Source organism: Gekko japonicus, unplaced genomic scaffold (assembly GCF_001447785.1).
Source record: "Gekko japonicus isolate JY-2015 unplaced genomic scaffold, Gekko_japonicus_V1.1 scaffold3133, whole genome shotgun sequence".
Taxonomy (NCBI): domain Eukaryota; kingdom Metazoa; phylum Chordata; class Lepidosauria; order Squamata; family Gekkonidae; genus Gekko; species Gekko japonicus.
The window spans coordinates 51,403-69,127 of record NW_015166518.1 but is presented as its reverse complement, the minus strand read 5'-3'; the positions used below and the strand labels follow the sequence as shown (position 1 = coordinate 69,127).

The 17,725-nt window shown below is 48.6% G+C and overlaps 1 protein-coding gene across 1 annotated transcript; it reads right to left on the bottom strand.

Moving 5' to 3' along the window:
* Nucleotides 1–13,473: 13,473 nt before the first annotated feature.
* On the bottom strand, nt 13,474–17,384 carry LOC107111320 (putative nuclease HARBI1). The gene is made up of 5 exons (XM_015412281.1): nt 17,289–17,384; nt 17,001–17,093; nt 16,300–16,416; nt 14,733–15,343; nt 13,474–14,235 (listed from the first exon to the last, which is right to left on the bottom strand). The coding sequence occupies exons 1-5, from the start codon at nt 17,320–17,322 to the stop codon at nt 13,495–13,497; spliced, it is 1,596 nt and encodes a 531-aa protein (XP_015267767.1). The 5' UTR covers nt 17,323–17,384; the 3' UTR covers nt 13,474–13,494.
* Between the last annotated feature and the right edge of the window lie 341 nt (nt 17,385–17,725).

Sequence of the window (17,725 nt, the reverse complement as noted above, 5' to 3'; positions counted from 1 at the left end):
TGGCCTGCGCCGTCCCTCTCCTCCTTCCGAGAGACCCCTCTTCCCTTCTCTTCATGGCTAGGACTGCCTTGGAGGAGCGTTCCTTCCCAGTTCCCCCCAGAATGACCCTCAAGATCTAAGGGAGGGGCATCATGGCCCGGTGGGTGGGGCTCCCTGGCCACGGCTGCCTCTATCTCCTCCTCTTCCTCCACTCTCCCGGGCTCTGTGTGGCCTCCTGCCCCCAAAGAAGAAGCGCTCTTAATCTCTAAAGGGAACATCTTCTCTGCTTCATCCTCTTCATTCTGCCTTTCCTTGGCCCTCCTGGCCTCTGCCGCTGGCCTCACTCCCATACGGTCTACAGAGTGAGGAACAGATTGGCCAGGCCAGGCCGAGCCAGAATGTCGCCGAGATTCAGTGACATTGGGGGATTCTGGTTCTGTGATGTCGTGGGGTTCCAGATTCCTGTTCTCAGAGCATTCTGGGAAGGTTGGCGGTGGACTACCCCAGAGTAGATCAGTACAGGGAGCTGGTGACATGGCCTGAGGCATCCTGCCACACTGCGCAAACCTAGAGGTGCGCCCTCGCACCTCAGAGCAGTAGCGGTCAGCAGAGGCTCGCCTGGGTCGACAGCGCCCAAGGCCTGTTTGGCGGCACTTCAGCTGGCCTGGCCACTCCATCTGGAAATAAGGGCGTAGCCTCTCCCCGGAAAACGAGGCTGAAGGGAAAGTGAAGATCGAGTCACCTGTATCGGCATCAAAAAAATCCACTCGTCCCCCTTTATAGTCCAGGGAGACCCGGATCTTCTTGGGCTCATGATTCAGGATCGAAAGGTTATCCTCAGGAGAAGTGAAAGCCAAGAGCCCATAAGGCATCACTTTACCCACAACCCATATCCCCTCTCTGGGGCAAGCATATACCAGGCCCTTCCTCCTCACAGACTCCCTGGCAACCCCCCCCGCCCCGCCCACACCCCCCCCCCCCCTATCCTCCCCCCCCCCCCCCCCCACCCCCCCGAATGTTTCCCTGAGGTGAACCCCTCACAGCCCAACACGCAGGACACAGTCTCAAATCTCTTAGGATTGTCAGGCCGGTACTGCGCTCTGTTCCCTCTTCTCACGCTCTTCAGATCCTCAGAGACGATAAGTAGAGGGTTGGCTGTGTCAAGATCCAGAGTCACATTCACTGCAGGACAGAAAAAGAGATTCAGATTTGTTCTCCAAGGAGGAGGAATGTTTCCAGTTCTCGGTGTCTTTCCCCCCTTGATTTCATTTTCACACATTTCAACCATTTTCAGGGATGACCCTCACTCCGTTCATCTGATCCCTGGAGCCATTACCTTCCCTATGTGGTCCCCCTATGCCTTCTTGTTTCCTCGGAGTCTTTTCTACAGTAGAAGTTTCCAAGGTGCTCCCAAATTTCCTTTCCATTGCGAGACCTGCCAGTTGAGTGACTTGATCCTGCTCATACCTGGAAGAAAAGAAGATTTGTTTGCCCTTATTTTGTCAGATGGAGCTATGGAATAGGTAACCATTTCCCACTAGCCAGAGACTGCAAATTTCCCCTTCAGTGTTGATGTAAATATAGTTCCCATTATTCCAGCCAAGGGTGGGCAGTACATCACGCGCAGTCAATCAGTGAATGTAGGCAGATCATGAGAGGGAGGGCAGGAAGGGTCGCCTCAGGGGTTAGTTCTTGTGGCCCTTTTCTACACGCCCGGGGAAACGCTGATTGCCACTTTGAGGTCAGGAAGCAGTTTCTCTCCAGGTCAGTTTGGCTGGAGATCCTGGAGGTTTTTGGTCATCTTCTGGTTGTGGAACAGAAGTCATTGGGGATGTGGGGGGAGACATATTGGTGAATTTCCTGCCTTGGACTAGATGACCCTGGAGATCCCTTCCAACACTATGATTCTATGCTTCTAACTGAGCTGCTTTGCAGTGGATTGCCAGCAGCGGTCCAAATGGAGGGGAGGGGATTCCTATCACTCCTGCCAAACTTCTGGCCTCCTCCACCCAGGCTTGGTAGCAGCACTTGCTCCTCTTCAATAGATGGGGTGGTCATGAACCTCTGCTCCTAGCCCAGTGGCCAAAGTTGTCCGTCTGCAAGAGGCAGCTGGGAACAGAGATCACTTTAAGACAGCAGGAACGCATGGTGGCGCAAAAGGGATGAGCAGCAGGTAGCAGAGCGGAGCACAGTAAGCTGTGGGCAAGTCATTGAGTGCAAGTCAGAAGGGGAGATCCATGGCCCTTCAGAGGATGGTGCAACTGCCTTCCTGATTATACCAGTCATCCCAAGGATGCCCATCATGGAAGTGTGAAAGAAAGAGTGATATAAGAACACTGCTGGATCAGACCAAACTAGTCCATCTAGTCCAGCATCTTGTCTCACACAGTGGCCAGCCAGTTCCTCTGGACAGCCTACAAGAGGGTATTGAGGCCGAGGCCTTCCCCTGATGTCGCCTCCTGGCTCTGGGATTCAGAGAAATTAGTGCCACTGAATGTGGAGGTTCCCCTTCAGTCAGTGTGGCTAGTAGCCATTGATGGACTTCGCCTCCATGAATCTATCTAATCCCCTTTTAAAGCTGTTTATTCCTGTGGACGTCACTACATCCTCTGGCAGCGAATTCCACATTTCAATCACTCTTTGGGTAAAGTGTTAGTGCTGGTGGGAGTGAAGGACAATGCGAAATCTCTTTGAAGCCAGGACGCCAGTACCATTGTACTGTAAAGCTAAAGCTAGCAAGGTGGACAGGTCAAATGCTTCTTTGAGTTCTGCTTCGATGCCTTTGTCTACTAGGGAGACCTGCTCTCCTTGCTCATTGCCCACTGGCCTGCTGAGGACTGATGGGAAAGGGAAAAAATTAATGGCATCACGCTGGCGACGTAATATCTCCAGCAAATAACCATGAGAACATAAGAGACGCCAATGTTGTATCAGGCCAAAGGCCCATCCAGTCCAACACTCTGTGTCACACAGTGGCCAGAAATACCAGGTGCCATCAGGAGGTCCACCAGTGGGGCCAGGACATTAGAAGCCCTCCCACTGTTGCCCCCCCCCAAGCACCAAGAAGAAAGAGCATCACTTGCCCCAGAGTCCCTATCTATACCTTGTGGCTAATAGCCACTGATGGACCTCTGCTCCAGAAGTGGTACCACATAGCTGGTATGGCATCAGTGTAATGCTCTAGGATTTGGGCAAAACTATGGTTTAACCATAGAGTTTTGCCCAAATCCTAGAGCACTGCAACCCTACACTGTTTATCCAGAATGCTAAACAGGAACTGCATTCCTTCTGGCTGCCCCTTCTCCCCCCCCCCCCAGATTGTACCTGAAAGCTTATGCTTTGAATAAAACTTTGCTGGTCTTAAAAGTGCCACTGGACTCAAACTTTGTTCTCTCTCTTTCTCTCTCTCTCTGTGCAATTCTGCATTAGCTTTACCCGCCGTTGTCTTACCAAACCCACCTTGGAACTGCTTTCACTCTCTTTGATCATTGGGTGTTAGGGTGTCTTCTGCATAGATTTGTGGCCGTTCAGAGGTGACTTCGCAGTCAGTACGGCCGAGGTATTTGAATATGGTTCTGAGCTGCACCTTTCCCTCAGTGTTGAGAAAACGTGGAGCAAATGCCAGATGCAGAATCACGCTCGCTCGCTCTCTCCACCCTCTCTCCACCGCTGACCTCGGAGAGAGCCGCATGTGCTCTCAGCATCGCCTAGTTCAACAGCTAGTTAGAATGCCTGTCTTGCCTGTTTCCTATCACAATATGGATTTTTTTTAACAATAAAGAATACCCTTTCCTTTCTCAGTCAACAAGCCTCATATTTACTTTATACTGAGGCTGCCTCCCCTTCTGCTTGGGCACACCCTGCTCTAGCTAACAAGTGTTTTCTCCCATGTATGTGTGTGGAGGAAGGCGCTGTCTCCGTATGTTTCATATGCATCTGTATGTTTAAGTGACATCTGTGTACCTGACACCTGTGTTTACTGTAGGCTTCCCAAGTCCCCCCGGGGGGTGGGGAAACCCCCACCCCAGAGGCCTGTTCCCCGGCGCCGCTGGATCGGGCCCCGGGGGGAACTCCTCCCCGACGTGCGCGTCACCTGGAAGTGACGTGACCTCTATGGTTTTCCCTTGTATGGCCGTGGCCCCGCCCCCAGCGTGCCTGGTGTCGTCACGTCACTTCCGGGTGACGTGCATTCGGAGGGCGCACCAGACGCTGGCCGGGAGCCCCCCGCTCCTGGCGAAGATCAACTTGACAACCCTAGTTTACTGCAGGGCTGGGGAGAATGGGCCAGCCTAGCATTTCTGTCCAGTGAAAACCACACACGGCAAGGGGAACATTTCACTCTTCCATGGATGCCTTGATCAGTCAAAGGTTCCCAACAGGGCGCCCTTGGGCACCATGACGCCTGCTGACCGACACCTTTCCCGCTGCCTATCAAAGTGTTTTTACAAAGTGGCAGAGACAGGTGGGGCTTTTAAAGTTTGTGATTTCTGTGGTACAATGGAGATAGTGGCGTCATGTAAACGTACTTCACCAATGCACATTAATGTGCACATGTACAAGGAGCACACACTGGCCCTTCTTCAGCATCGTAACAAGTAAATAGTGCAGGCTGAAAATGGCTGGGAGGGGCTCACTCCACCTAACCTCACTTCCTGGCATTCTGTCACTGGTTTCATTCTGGCCGCATGACGTCACCACCGGCCAATACAAAAAGCAAGAAAAAACTGTGGAAAAGTGACGCTTAATAATTGTTTTTTTAAGACTCAAAAGTGAACAAAGTTAATATACAAATATAGAAAAAATATATATTTGACGGTGATCTCCGGAATGTCTTGCCGTTTCTAAGGTAGATCTTCTTCCGAGTAAAGATGTAAGACAAAGAGTGTCTCTCAGTGATTCACTTCCTCAGGTGACATTTCACAAATATCAAAGATTCAGTATTCATAATAGCTGTAATGTCTTGTAAAGCCTGCCATGGGCTTAGATGATGATAATGCCAATAACCAGAAGTGACATCTCACTGCTAGTATGAGGTCAATGTAAGGCTCTGGAATTTGGGCAAAACTCTGTGGTTTTACCATAGAGTTTTGCCCAAATTCTAGAGTGCTGCATCATCATGCCAGCAATGTGATGTCACTTCCAATGGCATCTGATTCGAACACCACCCTATGTTAGAATTCCAAAGGTGCCCACAGGCTGGAAAAAGTTAAGGACATCATCTAGTACTGGCCACAAAGAATGCATCAAGATCTCACACCTCTAGATTTGATTCCCACCCACACCTTCACGCAGGATTGCTCTAACATGACATAGACAACTTTTTGTGACAACAAGACCCCCTTCCCCACACTTTCATCCCCAGACCCGGAAGGCTGAAGGGGGGGGGAGGGCTGTGGCAGAGTGGCAGAATGCCTGATTTGTATGCAGGAGGTCCTGGGTTCAATCCTAAGTAACCAGCAGTTCTGGAGAAAATGCCCAGTGTCTTTAACTGAAGTTTAACGTGTGGAAATGGGCAGTTGAAGCTTTTTGTAGCTTGGAGGTAAATAACAGCCTACTAAGACTCTGTTACCCTGACCTGGATAGCCCAGGCTAACCCAATCTCATTAGATCTCAGACGCTAAGAAGAGTTGGCCCTTAGCAATACTTGGATGGGAGACCACCAAGGAAATGCAGGGTTGCTATGCAGGGGAAGGCGATGGCAAGCCACCTCTGAACATCTCTTGCCTTGAAAACCCCGTGAGGGGTCACTCACCATAAGTCTGTGGTGACATGAGAGCTAAAAAACCACAAGGCTCTAAAGAACAAGGCAGTCAACCCCATGACATATCCAGCGAGAGAATCAGGTTTTTAAGGTAAAGGTTCCCTTGCTCGAAAGCCAGTCGAGTCCGACTCTAGGGTTGCGGTGCTCATCTCCGTTTCAAAGCCGAAGAGCCAGCGCTGTCTGAAGACGTTTCCGTGGTCATGTGGCCAGCATGACTAGATGCCGAGGCGCACAGAACGCTGTTACCTTCCCACCAAAGTGGTCCCTATTTATCTACTTGCAATTTCTTGCTTTCAAACTGCTAGGTTGGCAGGAGCTGGAACTAAAGACAGGAGCTCACTCCATCATGCGGCAACTCAGGTCTCGAACTGCTGAACTACTGACCTTCCACAGCCTGCAGTTCAGCGTCTTAACCACTTGAGCCTTTAGGTGTTGACTAAGACCTCCGTCTAAGACCCTGGAGAACCAGATAAAGTACACTATGCTGACTTTTATAGACCACTTTCTGTTGAAGAAGATACTTGGAAAGAAGTGGATATCCACCCCACACCTCCAACCACACACACAAACAATGCCTTTCCTAATTTTGAAAGCAACCACCGAGACCTTTTAATTGGTTTTTAATCACTGGCAACATCTGTTTTGGCCCATAATTTGGCACTCACACACACACATACAAGAATCTGTTGCTTTGGCATGAAAACAATGCCTGTGGGAATGAAGAGAACAGGCTAGAAGCTGGGGGTTCAGAAGCAAGCTAATTCACTGGAAGCCACAGTCAGAAATACACAGCCAAGACTTGATTTCAGAATTAAAAGAACAGATGGACAGCTACTCTCCTTTCTCACAGGAGAGACATACAGCAGAGGGAGAGGGAGGGAAGGAGGGAGGGAGGGAAGGAGACAGAAGGAGCTCTTACTGACACTTGATTTCAGAATTACCTTACATGGAGATCAGGGTTTGGCTGAGGAAGCCATAAAAGATGGTTTCCCTTTTGCTGGATCTGGCCATAGAACTTTACTCTTCACCCTGGGGCAGGGACCTCAGACAGACACCTCAGTGTTAAGGTCGCTACTAGCTGCCAGCTCATATTTCAGCTTCTGCTTCCTTTCGAGTCTCCGGAAACCAAGATTTTGGTTTCAGACCTTATATCACTGATAAGCAAATTAACAAAAGGTGTGGTGCTCTTTTGAAACAGATAATGAAGTGTGTAAATCCAAAGTCCAAACTATACACCCACACACCCTCCTTTTGCCACTAAGATCCAAGCGAGCTTTTTTTTCGGGGAAGATGGACAAAGACAGCAGTTGGTCTCCAAAACAAAATCAGTCTATCATATCTTTTATTAAGACCAAGCTTTTGAGTTCTCAAGATCTCTGTAGTAGGCTGGACAAAATAAAACGTAACTAAATTAAATTAAAGCAAAATATTTTAGTAAAGTGTGAAGTAGAAAAATGTTTCCAGCTCTGCTTCTAAGGCCTCTTGTCTACATCCTGTCTAGAATGCAAGGGAGTTTGGAATTGATGAAATGAGCTTAGGTGGAGCAGGTACTGGGCTATACCTTTAGCCTTTGGGGAACAAGAAGGAACAATGGCTGCTGCCCACTGAAAACATACTTAAAAATACAGCTGATCAAATATCTGTTTGGTGTAGTGGTTAAGTGCGGGGACTCTAATCTGGGAGAACCGAGTTTGATTCCCCACTCCTCCACTTGCACCTGCTGGATGACCTTGGGCAAGCCATAGTCCTGGCACAGCTGTTCTTGAAAAAAGAGCAGTTTCTATCAGAGCTCTCTCAGCCCCACCTACCTCACAGGATGTCTGTTGTGGGGAGGGGAGGGGAAAGGAATTTGTAAACCGCTCTGAGACTCCTTTGGGTAGTGAAGGGCGGGGTATAAATCCAATCTCTTCTCTTCTTGTTGGAAAAATTGGCAAAATAGTTAAATATTCAGAGATTGCAATGGATCTTTGCTTCACTGGAGAGCAGGCATTTTCTTCAATGTAAAAATCGTTATTTCTAAGGAAAGCGTTCACAGGAAATCTACAAAACAACAAAGACACCTAAGACTACATCTTTACACTTTGACCACACTGTCTACAAGAATGGAGATTCTTCTTCTTCTTCTTGACCCCTAGAAGGAAAGCACCTGAATACATGAACCAATGATTCTGAGTAAACAGACTTCAGTTTCTTAGGCTTTGTTTACATTGGCTCTGTGCCAGGTTTCTTTCCAGGTCAGTCTAAACAATAGCCCACAGGGTAGTTTTAAACAATAGCCCACAGTTTTAGACCTTTCAACACATGTATTTCCAACAATACCTAACAACAGTTAGAATGCACAGATCCCTGAGAAGCTAAGGGTGGAGGAAAAATCATGATATAATAACAGTGCTGGAGATTTAACATCAGATGGTGCCCTCAGTAAAGAGTCAGTAGCAGCCACACTTAATATTACTTGGTGGTGATATAACCAACTTAAGCTCCTCACACAGGAACCGAGGAGAATGAAGATTGAAAGCTCTGTAGTCTGTACCCATCTTCCACCCTCCTCACAGATCAGATGTCATTCTTAGGATTCAGAGGAATGCCACCATTTCTATTCACAGAATTTTGACAACCCCCACAGAACATTATCCCTCACTTCCCACACTAAATACCCAGGTATATAAATCTAATAAATAAAAAAATAAAAAAATCCTTTACATCCTAGCACTGTTAAATCTCTCAGGAATGCTGCACAAACGTTCATGATTTTCTCCTGTTCTCACAGGTTTTTGAGTCTCAGACACAGTGAAGCAGAGATAAGCTGTGTCTGAATCTCATATTTGCTGATGGAGAGAAATTAAGAGAAACTGCATCAGATGAGAGACTGAGAGGGTGCGTTCAGACGGCATGCTGAGAGCAGTTTAAACTGGTCCAGTTCTGATGCGCTATTTTAAAATCTGGATAATCACGATCAGTGCTCTTTTTGTAGAAAAAGCCCAGCAGGAACTCATTAGCATAATAGGCCACACCCAACATCAGAAACTCATTAGCATATTAGGCCACACCCCTGACAGCACAGCTCATTAGCACATTAGGCCGCACCCCCATGTTACCAGAAGTGTGGTTATCCAGCCACACCCACCTTTTGCTTCTTATTCTGTTTACCTTGTTTGTTGTTAAAACCCAGGGCTTTTTTTGTAGCAGGAACTCCTTTGCATGTTAGGCCACACACCCCTAATGTAGCCAATCCTAATGAGTTTCTGCTGTTGGGTGTGGCCTATTATGCTAATGAGTTCCTGCTGGGTGTGGCCAACTCAGGAGCCAGCCGGAACTCCGTTCCTGTGCGTTCCTGCCCAAAAATAGCCCTGATCACGATCACACTCACCTCCTTATCACTCACCACGCAGTCACATTGCTCCCTGCCGTCTACACTACCGGCACACGAGAGTATGTGTCGGTGCTTTTTTTAAAAAAAAAATTCTCAGTTTGCACATGCGCATAGGCAGTCATCCGTAGAATTGAAATATTCGCGCACGCGCAGAACAACTAGTTTCCCGCCAAAAGCATGCCCTGAGGTGTCTCCAACCGCTGTAACAGAACACTTTCCTTTAAACTTTTGACCTGAAAATGGCCTCTGTGATATCCCGAATTCGTCTAAACGCTAAAACAAGTCACCATTTAAACTTTGGTTGTATTAGCTTGGGAGCGAAGCTCCGCCTATGCGCACACCGCTGACGCATTATAAAAATGGCGGATGAAAAGCGGAAGCCTTGGGCTTCCGCAGCAGTTTTCCAAAGGGGAGCGGGTTGAAGCACCCAAATTATCTACATGCTACGCAGATCAATTCCCCTGAAGAAAATGGCTCCTTTGAGAATAAGAGATTGGATTTATACCCCGCCCTTCACTACCCAAAGGTATCTCGCTCGATCCTCATCGCTTACAAACTTCTTTCCCTTCCCCTCCCCACAACAGACACCCTGTGAGGTAGGTGGGGCTGAGAGAACTCTTGACAGAAACTGCTCTTTTTCAAGAACAGCTGCGCCAGAGCTATGGCTTGCCCAAGGTCATCCAGCCAGGTGCAAGTGGAGGAGTGGGGAATCAAACCCGGTTCTCCCAGATTAGAGTCCGCACACTTAACCACTACACCAAACTGGAGGGCAGACTCTTTGGCACTATTCCTGGCCAAGCCTCTCCCCTCTCCAAGCCCCACCCCCAAATCTCCAGGAGTTTCCTGACTCAGAGTAGACGACCCTAGCTCCGCACCTCCTGACAAAAAAAGTTGCATCAATACCAGAGGAAGCAATACACACAGATTTTATCTTTTCCTGACAAACTGTAGACAAAATTAGGGTTGCCCTGTTCAAAATGGTTTTACAAACTTGGTTGGAGAAATGACTAGGGGCTGTGGTCTGCGCTGCTGCGTACTGTAAGCAGGATCTTATTCATGTGATTTTTGTACAGCTTTAATGTGTCATGTGAAAACCTGCACTTTGCTTCAGTTCTTTCTGGTGGTTCCAGACGTCTAAAATTCAAACGCGTTGTTTTACTGAATGTCCCACATTGTACTGACTCACTATGTGTAATCCCCCTTCGGTTCCTGTGAGAAAGGTGAACTGTAAATAACGTAGTAGAAACGAACAAGAGTCCAGCAGCACCCTTAAGACTAACAAAGTATGTGGCAGGGTGTGAGCTTTTCTGGGTCGCTGCTCACTTCTTCAGATACTCACGAAAGCTCCTACCCAGCCCCATGTTTTGTTAGTCTTTTAAGGTGCTACTGGACTCCTCCTCTTTTCTGCTGCTACAGACAGACTCACATGGCTACCCATCTTCATCTATAAATAACGTAAATATATAAATAAAAATTAGATTTCTAACAAAGGTCAAACGCTGCCTTTCTCCCCAATACCGACTACCTCATTCTCTCACAACAACCCTGTGAGGTCAAGAGAAGCCGAGAATGTGTGCCTGGCCCAAGGTCGGACATCGTCAGCAGCAAAGTGGGGATTTGCACCTAGACTTCCTAGATCCTCATCTGACACTCCACCCAGTTTGGTGTAGTGGTTAAGTGCGTGGACTCTAATCTGGGAGTCACCTGGAGATCAGTTGAAATCCCAGGAGATCTCCATATATAAATAAAAATTAGCTTTCTAACAAAGGTCAAACGCTGCCTTTCTCCCCGATACCAACTACCTCGTTCTATCACAACAAACCTGTGAGGTCAGTGAAGTGGAGAATGTGAGCCTGGCCCAAGGTCAGACATCGTCAGCAGCAAAGTGGGGATTTGAAACTAGACATCCTAGATCCTCATCTGACACTCCACCCACCAAAGCACGCTGGATCTGACACCTCAGGGAGGCTTGCAACCTTAAAGGGGATATTTTCCACCCTCCTTGTGCAGTTTTTTCTTCCCGATGGGGGCACAAAACAGCTTACATTGTTCTCTCCACCAGAGTCTCACAACCACCCTCTAACCACCAGCCCCAAACAGGCCCTGATAGGTCAGAGAAATGGTTAAACTGCCTGCATTTTTCACAGGTGTATTCCCCCTCCCCCCGTCTGTGCTTTCCTAGCACTGAATGAGTAAATCTTTGCCTCCATTCCAAAAAAGTAGAAAGATGTTACAGAGTTAATCTGCTTGAGGATAGTCCAGTTCCCCTGTATTTTTGGCAGTGCAAAAACCCACCATCCTCCAGAAGCAGGTGGCCAATTTTAAAGCCTCCTCGCTTTATTGTATGCCTGTCTCAGACAACCAGTTTCCAAAGCGAAAAGCCAGGGGTGTGTGTGGAGATAACATGGGTTAACATAACTGCTTTGGACCGGCACTCTTGTATATGTCCAGCTTATACGGGAATAGGTTTTGTTAGGCCTGAAGGTGCAACTGGACTCCTGTTTAAATTCAGAAGAGATCCCTGTTTCTAGGCAACCATTAACAATTAAGGAGGAACTAAAAGTTTGCAGCTGAAGTTTCGGGGCTCAAAACAGGAGGTTCAGGCTGCGTATGTGAACTGTTTTGTTAGAAAGTCCCTGCTTCAATCCTATGCACACTTACCTAGAAGTAAGCCCCACTGAATAATAGGGCTTACTTCTGAGTAGACTTGCCTGGGATCACACTGCTCCTTCGCCCTTTCCCCCTTCACTGTCTGAAGCCCCGGCAGCTGCGATACCTGCCCTGCTGCCAATCTTGGGCACTGTGCCGCCCCCAGCTCTGGCCGGCTGGAAACTCCCATAGGCCAAAACTGAACATGCTCTGGGGAGACTGGAGTAGGTAGAGTTTTTGGACAGGGAGGTGTTTTGCAGAGCCATTTTCTCTGGGACTGCAGCTCTGCTTTTTGTTCCATGCTGGGCCAGGTGCTGCAATCCATGAAACCCCACAAGGGCACCCCCCTCCAGGGCATCTATGGCAGAACACCTTCAGCTGCTTAAATGTGGAACGGCACTGCTCCAGAGGGCATGAATAGCCATCCCCCTCCAAGTCCCAGGCCATCACCAAATAGGTGCTCTGGTTCAAACTGGAGAGCCAGTTTGGTGTAGCGTTTAGGAGCACGGACTCTAATCTGGAAGAACCAGGTTTGATTCCCCACTCCTCCACATGCAGCTGCTGGTGTGACCTTGGGTCAGTTACAAGTTCTTTGAGAGCTGTTCTCAGGGGCAGTCCTCAAAAGAGCTCTCTCAGCCCCACCTACCTCACAGGGTGTCTGTTGTGGGGAGGGGAAGGAAAAGGAGATTGTAAACTGCTCTGAGACTCCTTCGGGTAGTGAAGGGCAGGGCATAAATCCAATCTCCTCCTCTTCTTGAGATGGTGCTAGCCATGAGCTGCTCAGCATGGCCCTTTTGGGCAATGAATTTAAGCATGCGTTTGACTTCCTCCTGCTGCCAAAATATCCCTCTACGTTGAGGCATTTTCAGTGGAATAATAACCCTGTGCATAACTGTGATCTTACAAAGGAGGGCTGAGAGGTCTACATTTGAATTAGCCTATATGGCATCCCTTGCAGAACTCCAAAGCATGCCAGAAAGAGAAACTGACACCCAGACCTCCATGAACGGTTACATCGACACTGAGGTGCTGTGACAGAATTACCTATTGAGACCGATTTCTGCATTTGGAGATGCACAAGACCGCCACATCTTCGCTGCGCATTGCAGCCCATGGGCACTGGAATGTCACCCTGAACACTGTGCATCAGTAGCATTTGCTGTGAAATCAGCTACAGTAGAATCGGCTGCCTAGGGAGGTGGTGGTGAGCGCCCCCTCACTTCAGGTCTTTACGCAGCGGCTGGACAAACACTTGTCAGGGATGCTCTAGGCTGATCCTGCATCGAGCAGGGGGTTCGCCTAGATGGCCTGTAGGGTCCCTTCCAACACTGCGACTCTATGATTCTATTGCTGTTCGGTTCCCAAACCCACCCACGACAAACGCAAGCGTCCCCGATGCCAAAAATGGAAAAACCCCAGTGAGAAGGCCACAATAATGCTGGAGTTGCCCCCATCTCTCTCACCTTCCCCCTCCCCTCTGTGCAACCTCTTTTTAATTTTTAAAATAATACCACTAGCAATAGCGCACTAATGGAATGCCACCCTCCTCCTCTCCTGGACAACCACCCAGGTCTCGGTCTCTGTGCATGTTGAGTTCAACCCCCCCGCCCAGCCCCGAAGAGTTATTAAATGGTCGACGGGTGTTTCAGGAAAGGTAAAGTTTTTATTGATGTGAAATGCTACATACAGAAGGCTGAAGACAAAAAAAATAATCATGCACACACCCCTGCTTTCAGCACTGCAGGTTTGCAATCATGTAGTTGGCTACGACTTCTCTTACAGCTTCTCCTTCGGCTAAACACTGCGCGTCATTCGGGTCAAAGTCCACCGTCTCCTCCGTGTGCACTCTGGCTGGTTTAGGATCACAGTGGTCCGCCAGGGTGTGCCCCTGCTCAGAGTGTTCTGCCAATATTTCATGTCCCTTTTCCTCACAAATATTGTGCAGGATGACACAGGCTCTGACTAGAGAGGTCACGTTCTCCTGAAACACATTGAGGCGTGCGGAGAGGCACCGCCAACGAGCCTTGAGCCGTTCAAAGGCACACTCGGCCACGTTTCGTGCCCGATGCAAGGCGGAGTTAAAGTTCCTCTCACGCCTGCCCCTGCATTGGTCAAACGGCTTCATCAGCCACCGCCTCATGGGGTAGTCTCCATCCGCCACTATGAGGGCTGGAACAGACAGCCCTTCAAGATGGAGGATAGGGTTCCCTGGAACATACCCTCCGGCGTCCATGGCAGTGCAGAGTGTGGAGTTGCTGAAGACAAAAGCATCCTGGTTGCTCCCACTCCACTCCATCTCCGCATTGGTAAACCGTCCAGTATGGTCCACAGTTCCCTGCAGCAGAACGGAGGAGTATTTCTTGACGTTCCCATGCTCGTCGAGCCCCCTGCCCGGGGCGCGAGTCAGGAGGGGCATTCGGTCTATGGCTCCAATACAGTGAGGGAACCCCAGGCGATCAAATCCATCCATTATCTGAAAGGACAGCAAGTATGTCATTGGAAACAGCAACGGCATATGATTTGAAAATTCCCCTCCCAAAAAAGTAATTATGTTCGCACCGGACCTTGCAGTAAAAGATACTAGTGCAGGATAAGAACATAAGAGACGCCAATGTTGGATCAGGCCAAAGGCCCATCCAGTCCAACACTCTGTGTCACACAGTGGCCAGAAATACCAGTGCCATCAGGAGGTCCACCAGTGGGGCCAGGACATTAGAAGCCCTCCCACTGTTGACCCCCCCCATCTATACCTTGTGGCTAATAGCCACTGATGGACCTCTGCTCCATATGCTTATCTAATTCCCTTTTGAAGCCGTCCATGCTTGTAGCCGCCACCACTTCCTGTGGCAGTGAATTCCATGTGTTAATCACTTTTTGGGTGAAGAAGTACTTCCTTTTATCCGTTCTAACCCGACCGCTCAGCAGTTTCATGTATCGATAAGAGAGAGATCTTTTTTTTAAAGGGGTTACCTTAGCAACGTCGGGACCTAGGCAGACAGTCTTGTGATACAGCTCTACCTCCATCGCGAAACAGACCTCGAGGACCACCTCCCCGACCGTAGACACTCCAACACCAAACTTCTCCCCGACCTCCCTGTAGGTATTTGCACTGGCCAGGTACCAGATGGCGATCGCTATGCGCTTCTCCACAGGAATGGGCTCGCGCATGCTGGTCTTGCGCCGCAGCAGCCGTCCTTTCATCACCGACACAATCTCGGAAAACGTTTCGTGGGTCATCCGGAAATTTTGCAGCCACTGTTGGTTAGCCTGGAGTCCGAGCATGACATTCTCCCACCAGCCCGTGTTCCTCGGGCGTACCCAGTAACGATGGGGCACAGGCACGCCAGCGAGGGCAAACCAATGCATCCGCGCCCGACGCGAGTACCGATCGATGTTGCCGAGCAGCCGTCTCCGCCTCATGCTTGACCTCCTCCCGGCTGCTAGGAACGTCCTCCGCTTCACGCGCATCCAATGCGTGTAAACGGAACAGAGAGCGAGGAACCTGCTCTGGCACAGAACAATAAACTGCAGTAGAGCCTTCTGCAACTGCTCCAGCTTCGCCATGTCTTCACTGGCCAGTCCTGAAATTGGAATCCAAAAAGAGATTCTGTGGCCTCAAAATGGCTATACCAGAAAAAAAAAAAGGACAAACCAAAGAATCCCCCTACCCCACCAGTGACCTCTTTAAAAAAAAAAATCACCCCACTCAATCATGAAGCAAACATTGTAAGCTCTTGGAGGATTGGCTACATTAGGGGGGGTGTCGCCTAATATGCAAAGGAGTTCCTGCTGCAAAAAGAGCCCTGCATGATTTAAAAACCACAAGGAGAGAAGGAATCAGACCAGTCATGTCTATGGAGGGGTGTGGGAAGGGAGATCCTTTAGTGGTGCGTCACAGTATCACTCTAAGCCGTGGAGTCTCGTGAGCAGAAAATTCTACTTGGTGAGCTACCGGCATTAAAGTTGTGAGCGAGCGATTCGGCTGCTGCATAAATTAGTTTGCTCTGGAGCCCTCCTTCCTGAGCTACGACAGAAATGTCTGAGCCGGACGCTAAAAAGCTGTGAGCTAGCTCACACCGACTCAGCTTAGAGGGAACACTGCACCAGAGTACATGCACACAATTTAAAAAAAACTGCAGGGGTTCCGTGACGAAAGTCTCACTGGAAGAGGAGGAGGATAGTCTTTTAGTGTTACGTTGCAGTCTCGATATGTGCACAAAAAAATTAAAAAGGTGGGGTTGGTGCTGTGATGCCCGCACCTTCACAGGATACTCCTGATTATTTGACCACATGCAGAAGAAATAATCCAATTCTGCAGCAGAAGCAATTCAGAGAAATGGCAGACATGCAGAACGACCATACTCAAGCCAATTCCAATGCTTACGGGTCAACTACCATGAAAATTCAGAGGAGTAATCTGAGTAGGTGGCCCAAAGCCTGGATTGCAGACCTTCCAACATAATGTCTCTCATAATGAAAAAAATCCTCACAGGTTATGCCTTGTCTGTTTCTCTAATATGGCCATAAAGTAACTCACCCTCCATCAGCTCTGTCAGGATCTCTGGAGATTGTTCTAGGGAATAGTCCAGTGTGTCTTCGGAAGCAAGGTCTTCCTCTGAAAATCTCTCCGGCATCACTGCCATGGCTGAATCTTCTTTGGGAGAGAAAAAAGAGAGACTTCTTGCTCTGGCAGGAAACAGAATCTAAGAACGGAGAAACTATTTCTGCCAAGACTTAAGATTTGAGCCTACAACGCTAGGCACTATCAAAAGGAGCCCAGATTAATTTTAGATCCAGACAGGGCTGTCAGGCCTCTCGCTATAGTGGGAAGCCTCCTGTCAGCAGCCTCTCCAAGCAACAGAGGTAGAATTTAAAAAAAATTAAATTAAAAGACAGTGATGTTGGCTAGGACAAAACCTACGAACTGCCTGAAACTCTATGGTTTTCGTTTAGCATTTCCAACAGCTCCTAGAACTACACAATGTCACTTCCAGGTTCTCCTGTAAATTAGGTAGCCACGATCACACACACCCTTCTGTGCCCTCAACCCTCCCCACTGGTTACCAGGTTGAGTCTGACAACCCTAGATCCAGACATGAAGGGATGTGACAAAGCTACACAGATACCAGCCAGGAATCCCCAGGGGAAGACTGATCAACATACTCTCGGTGGAAAGAATCTAGAACCCTAGTTCGCAGAATCTGAAGGGCTATTCCCTCATCATATCAAAAGAAGTACCTGTTAAGCTCCTCGTGTCCTCTGAGTCTTGGACATCCATCTCATCCATTTCCTCCAACCTGGAAATGAGGTCAGGTTTGTAGATCCAAGATTCTTTTTTTGAAAAGATAACAGACTGGTTATTTACGTCTTTGCAGCTGTCTACTTTAACAATCATCAATTCTCCAGGAAACTTAATAACTTGCATTTGGAGGAAGGGGGATAAAGGACAGAGAGGGACCTCTTCCAGAGAATTCTCGGGACACTCACAAAATCACTCAGGACTTCCCCCTCTTACCACTTGCTTACCCAGAAAGGCCACGTTGCCATAGGTCTCCAGCATGACTTCCCTGTAAAGAGCTCTTTGGCCAGGACCCAGCAGAGCCCACTCCTCGTCTGTGAAATACACGGCCACCTCCTCGAAGGATAGGAGGCTCTGAAAGAAGGGAAGGAGCCTTTGCTAACAACAGACAGGTCCAAGTAGAGATTTTAATTTTTTTCCCCCTTGCAATGCTTCAAGTGAGAAAGGGGAGCAGAATTCACAGCCTACCTTGCACTGACATCTTGCAATAGGAGGTGACAGGCTCCCTTGACAGAGGAAGGGAGACGCAGTCCCTTCCTTTCTTATCTCCATGACTTGATTCTTATGCAAAACAGCTGGTTCCTCTCTTCTGCAAATAGGTGGTGATCTGGACCTTCTCAGTGATCACTTTCTGCTGTGAGTAAAACAAATGTGTATTGGGAAA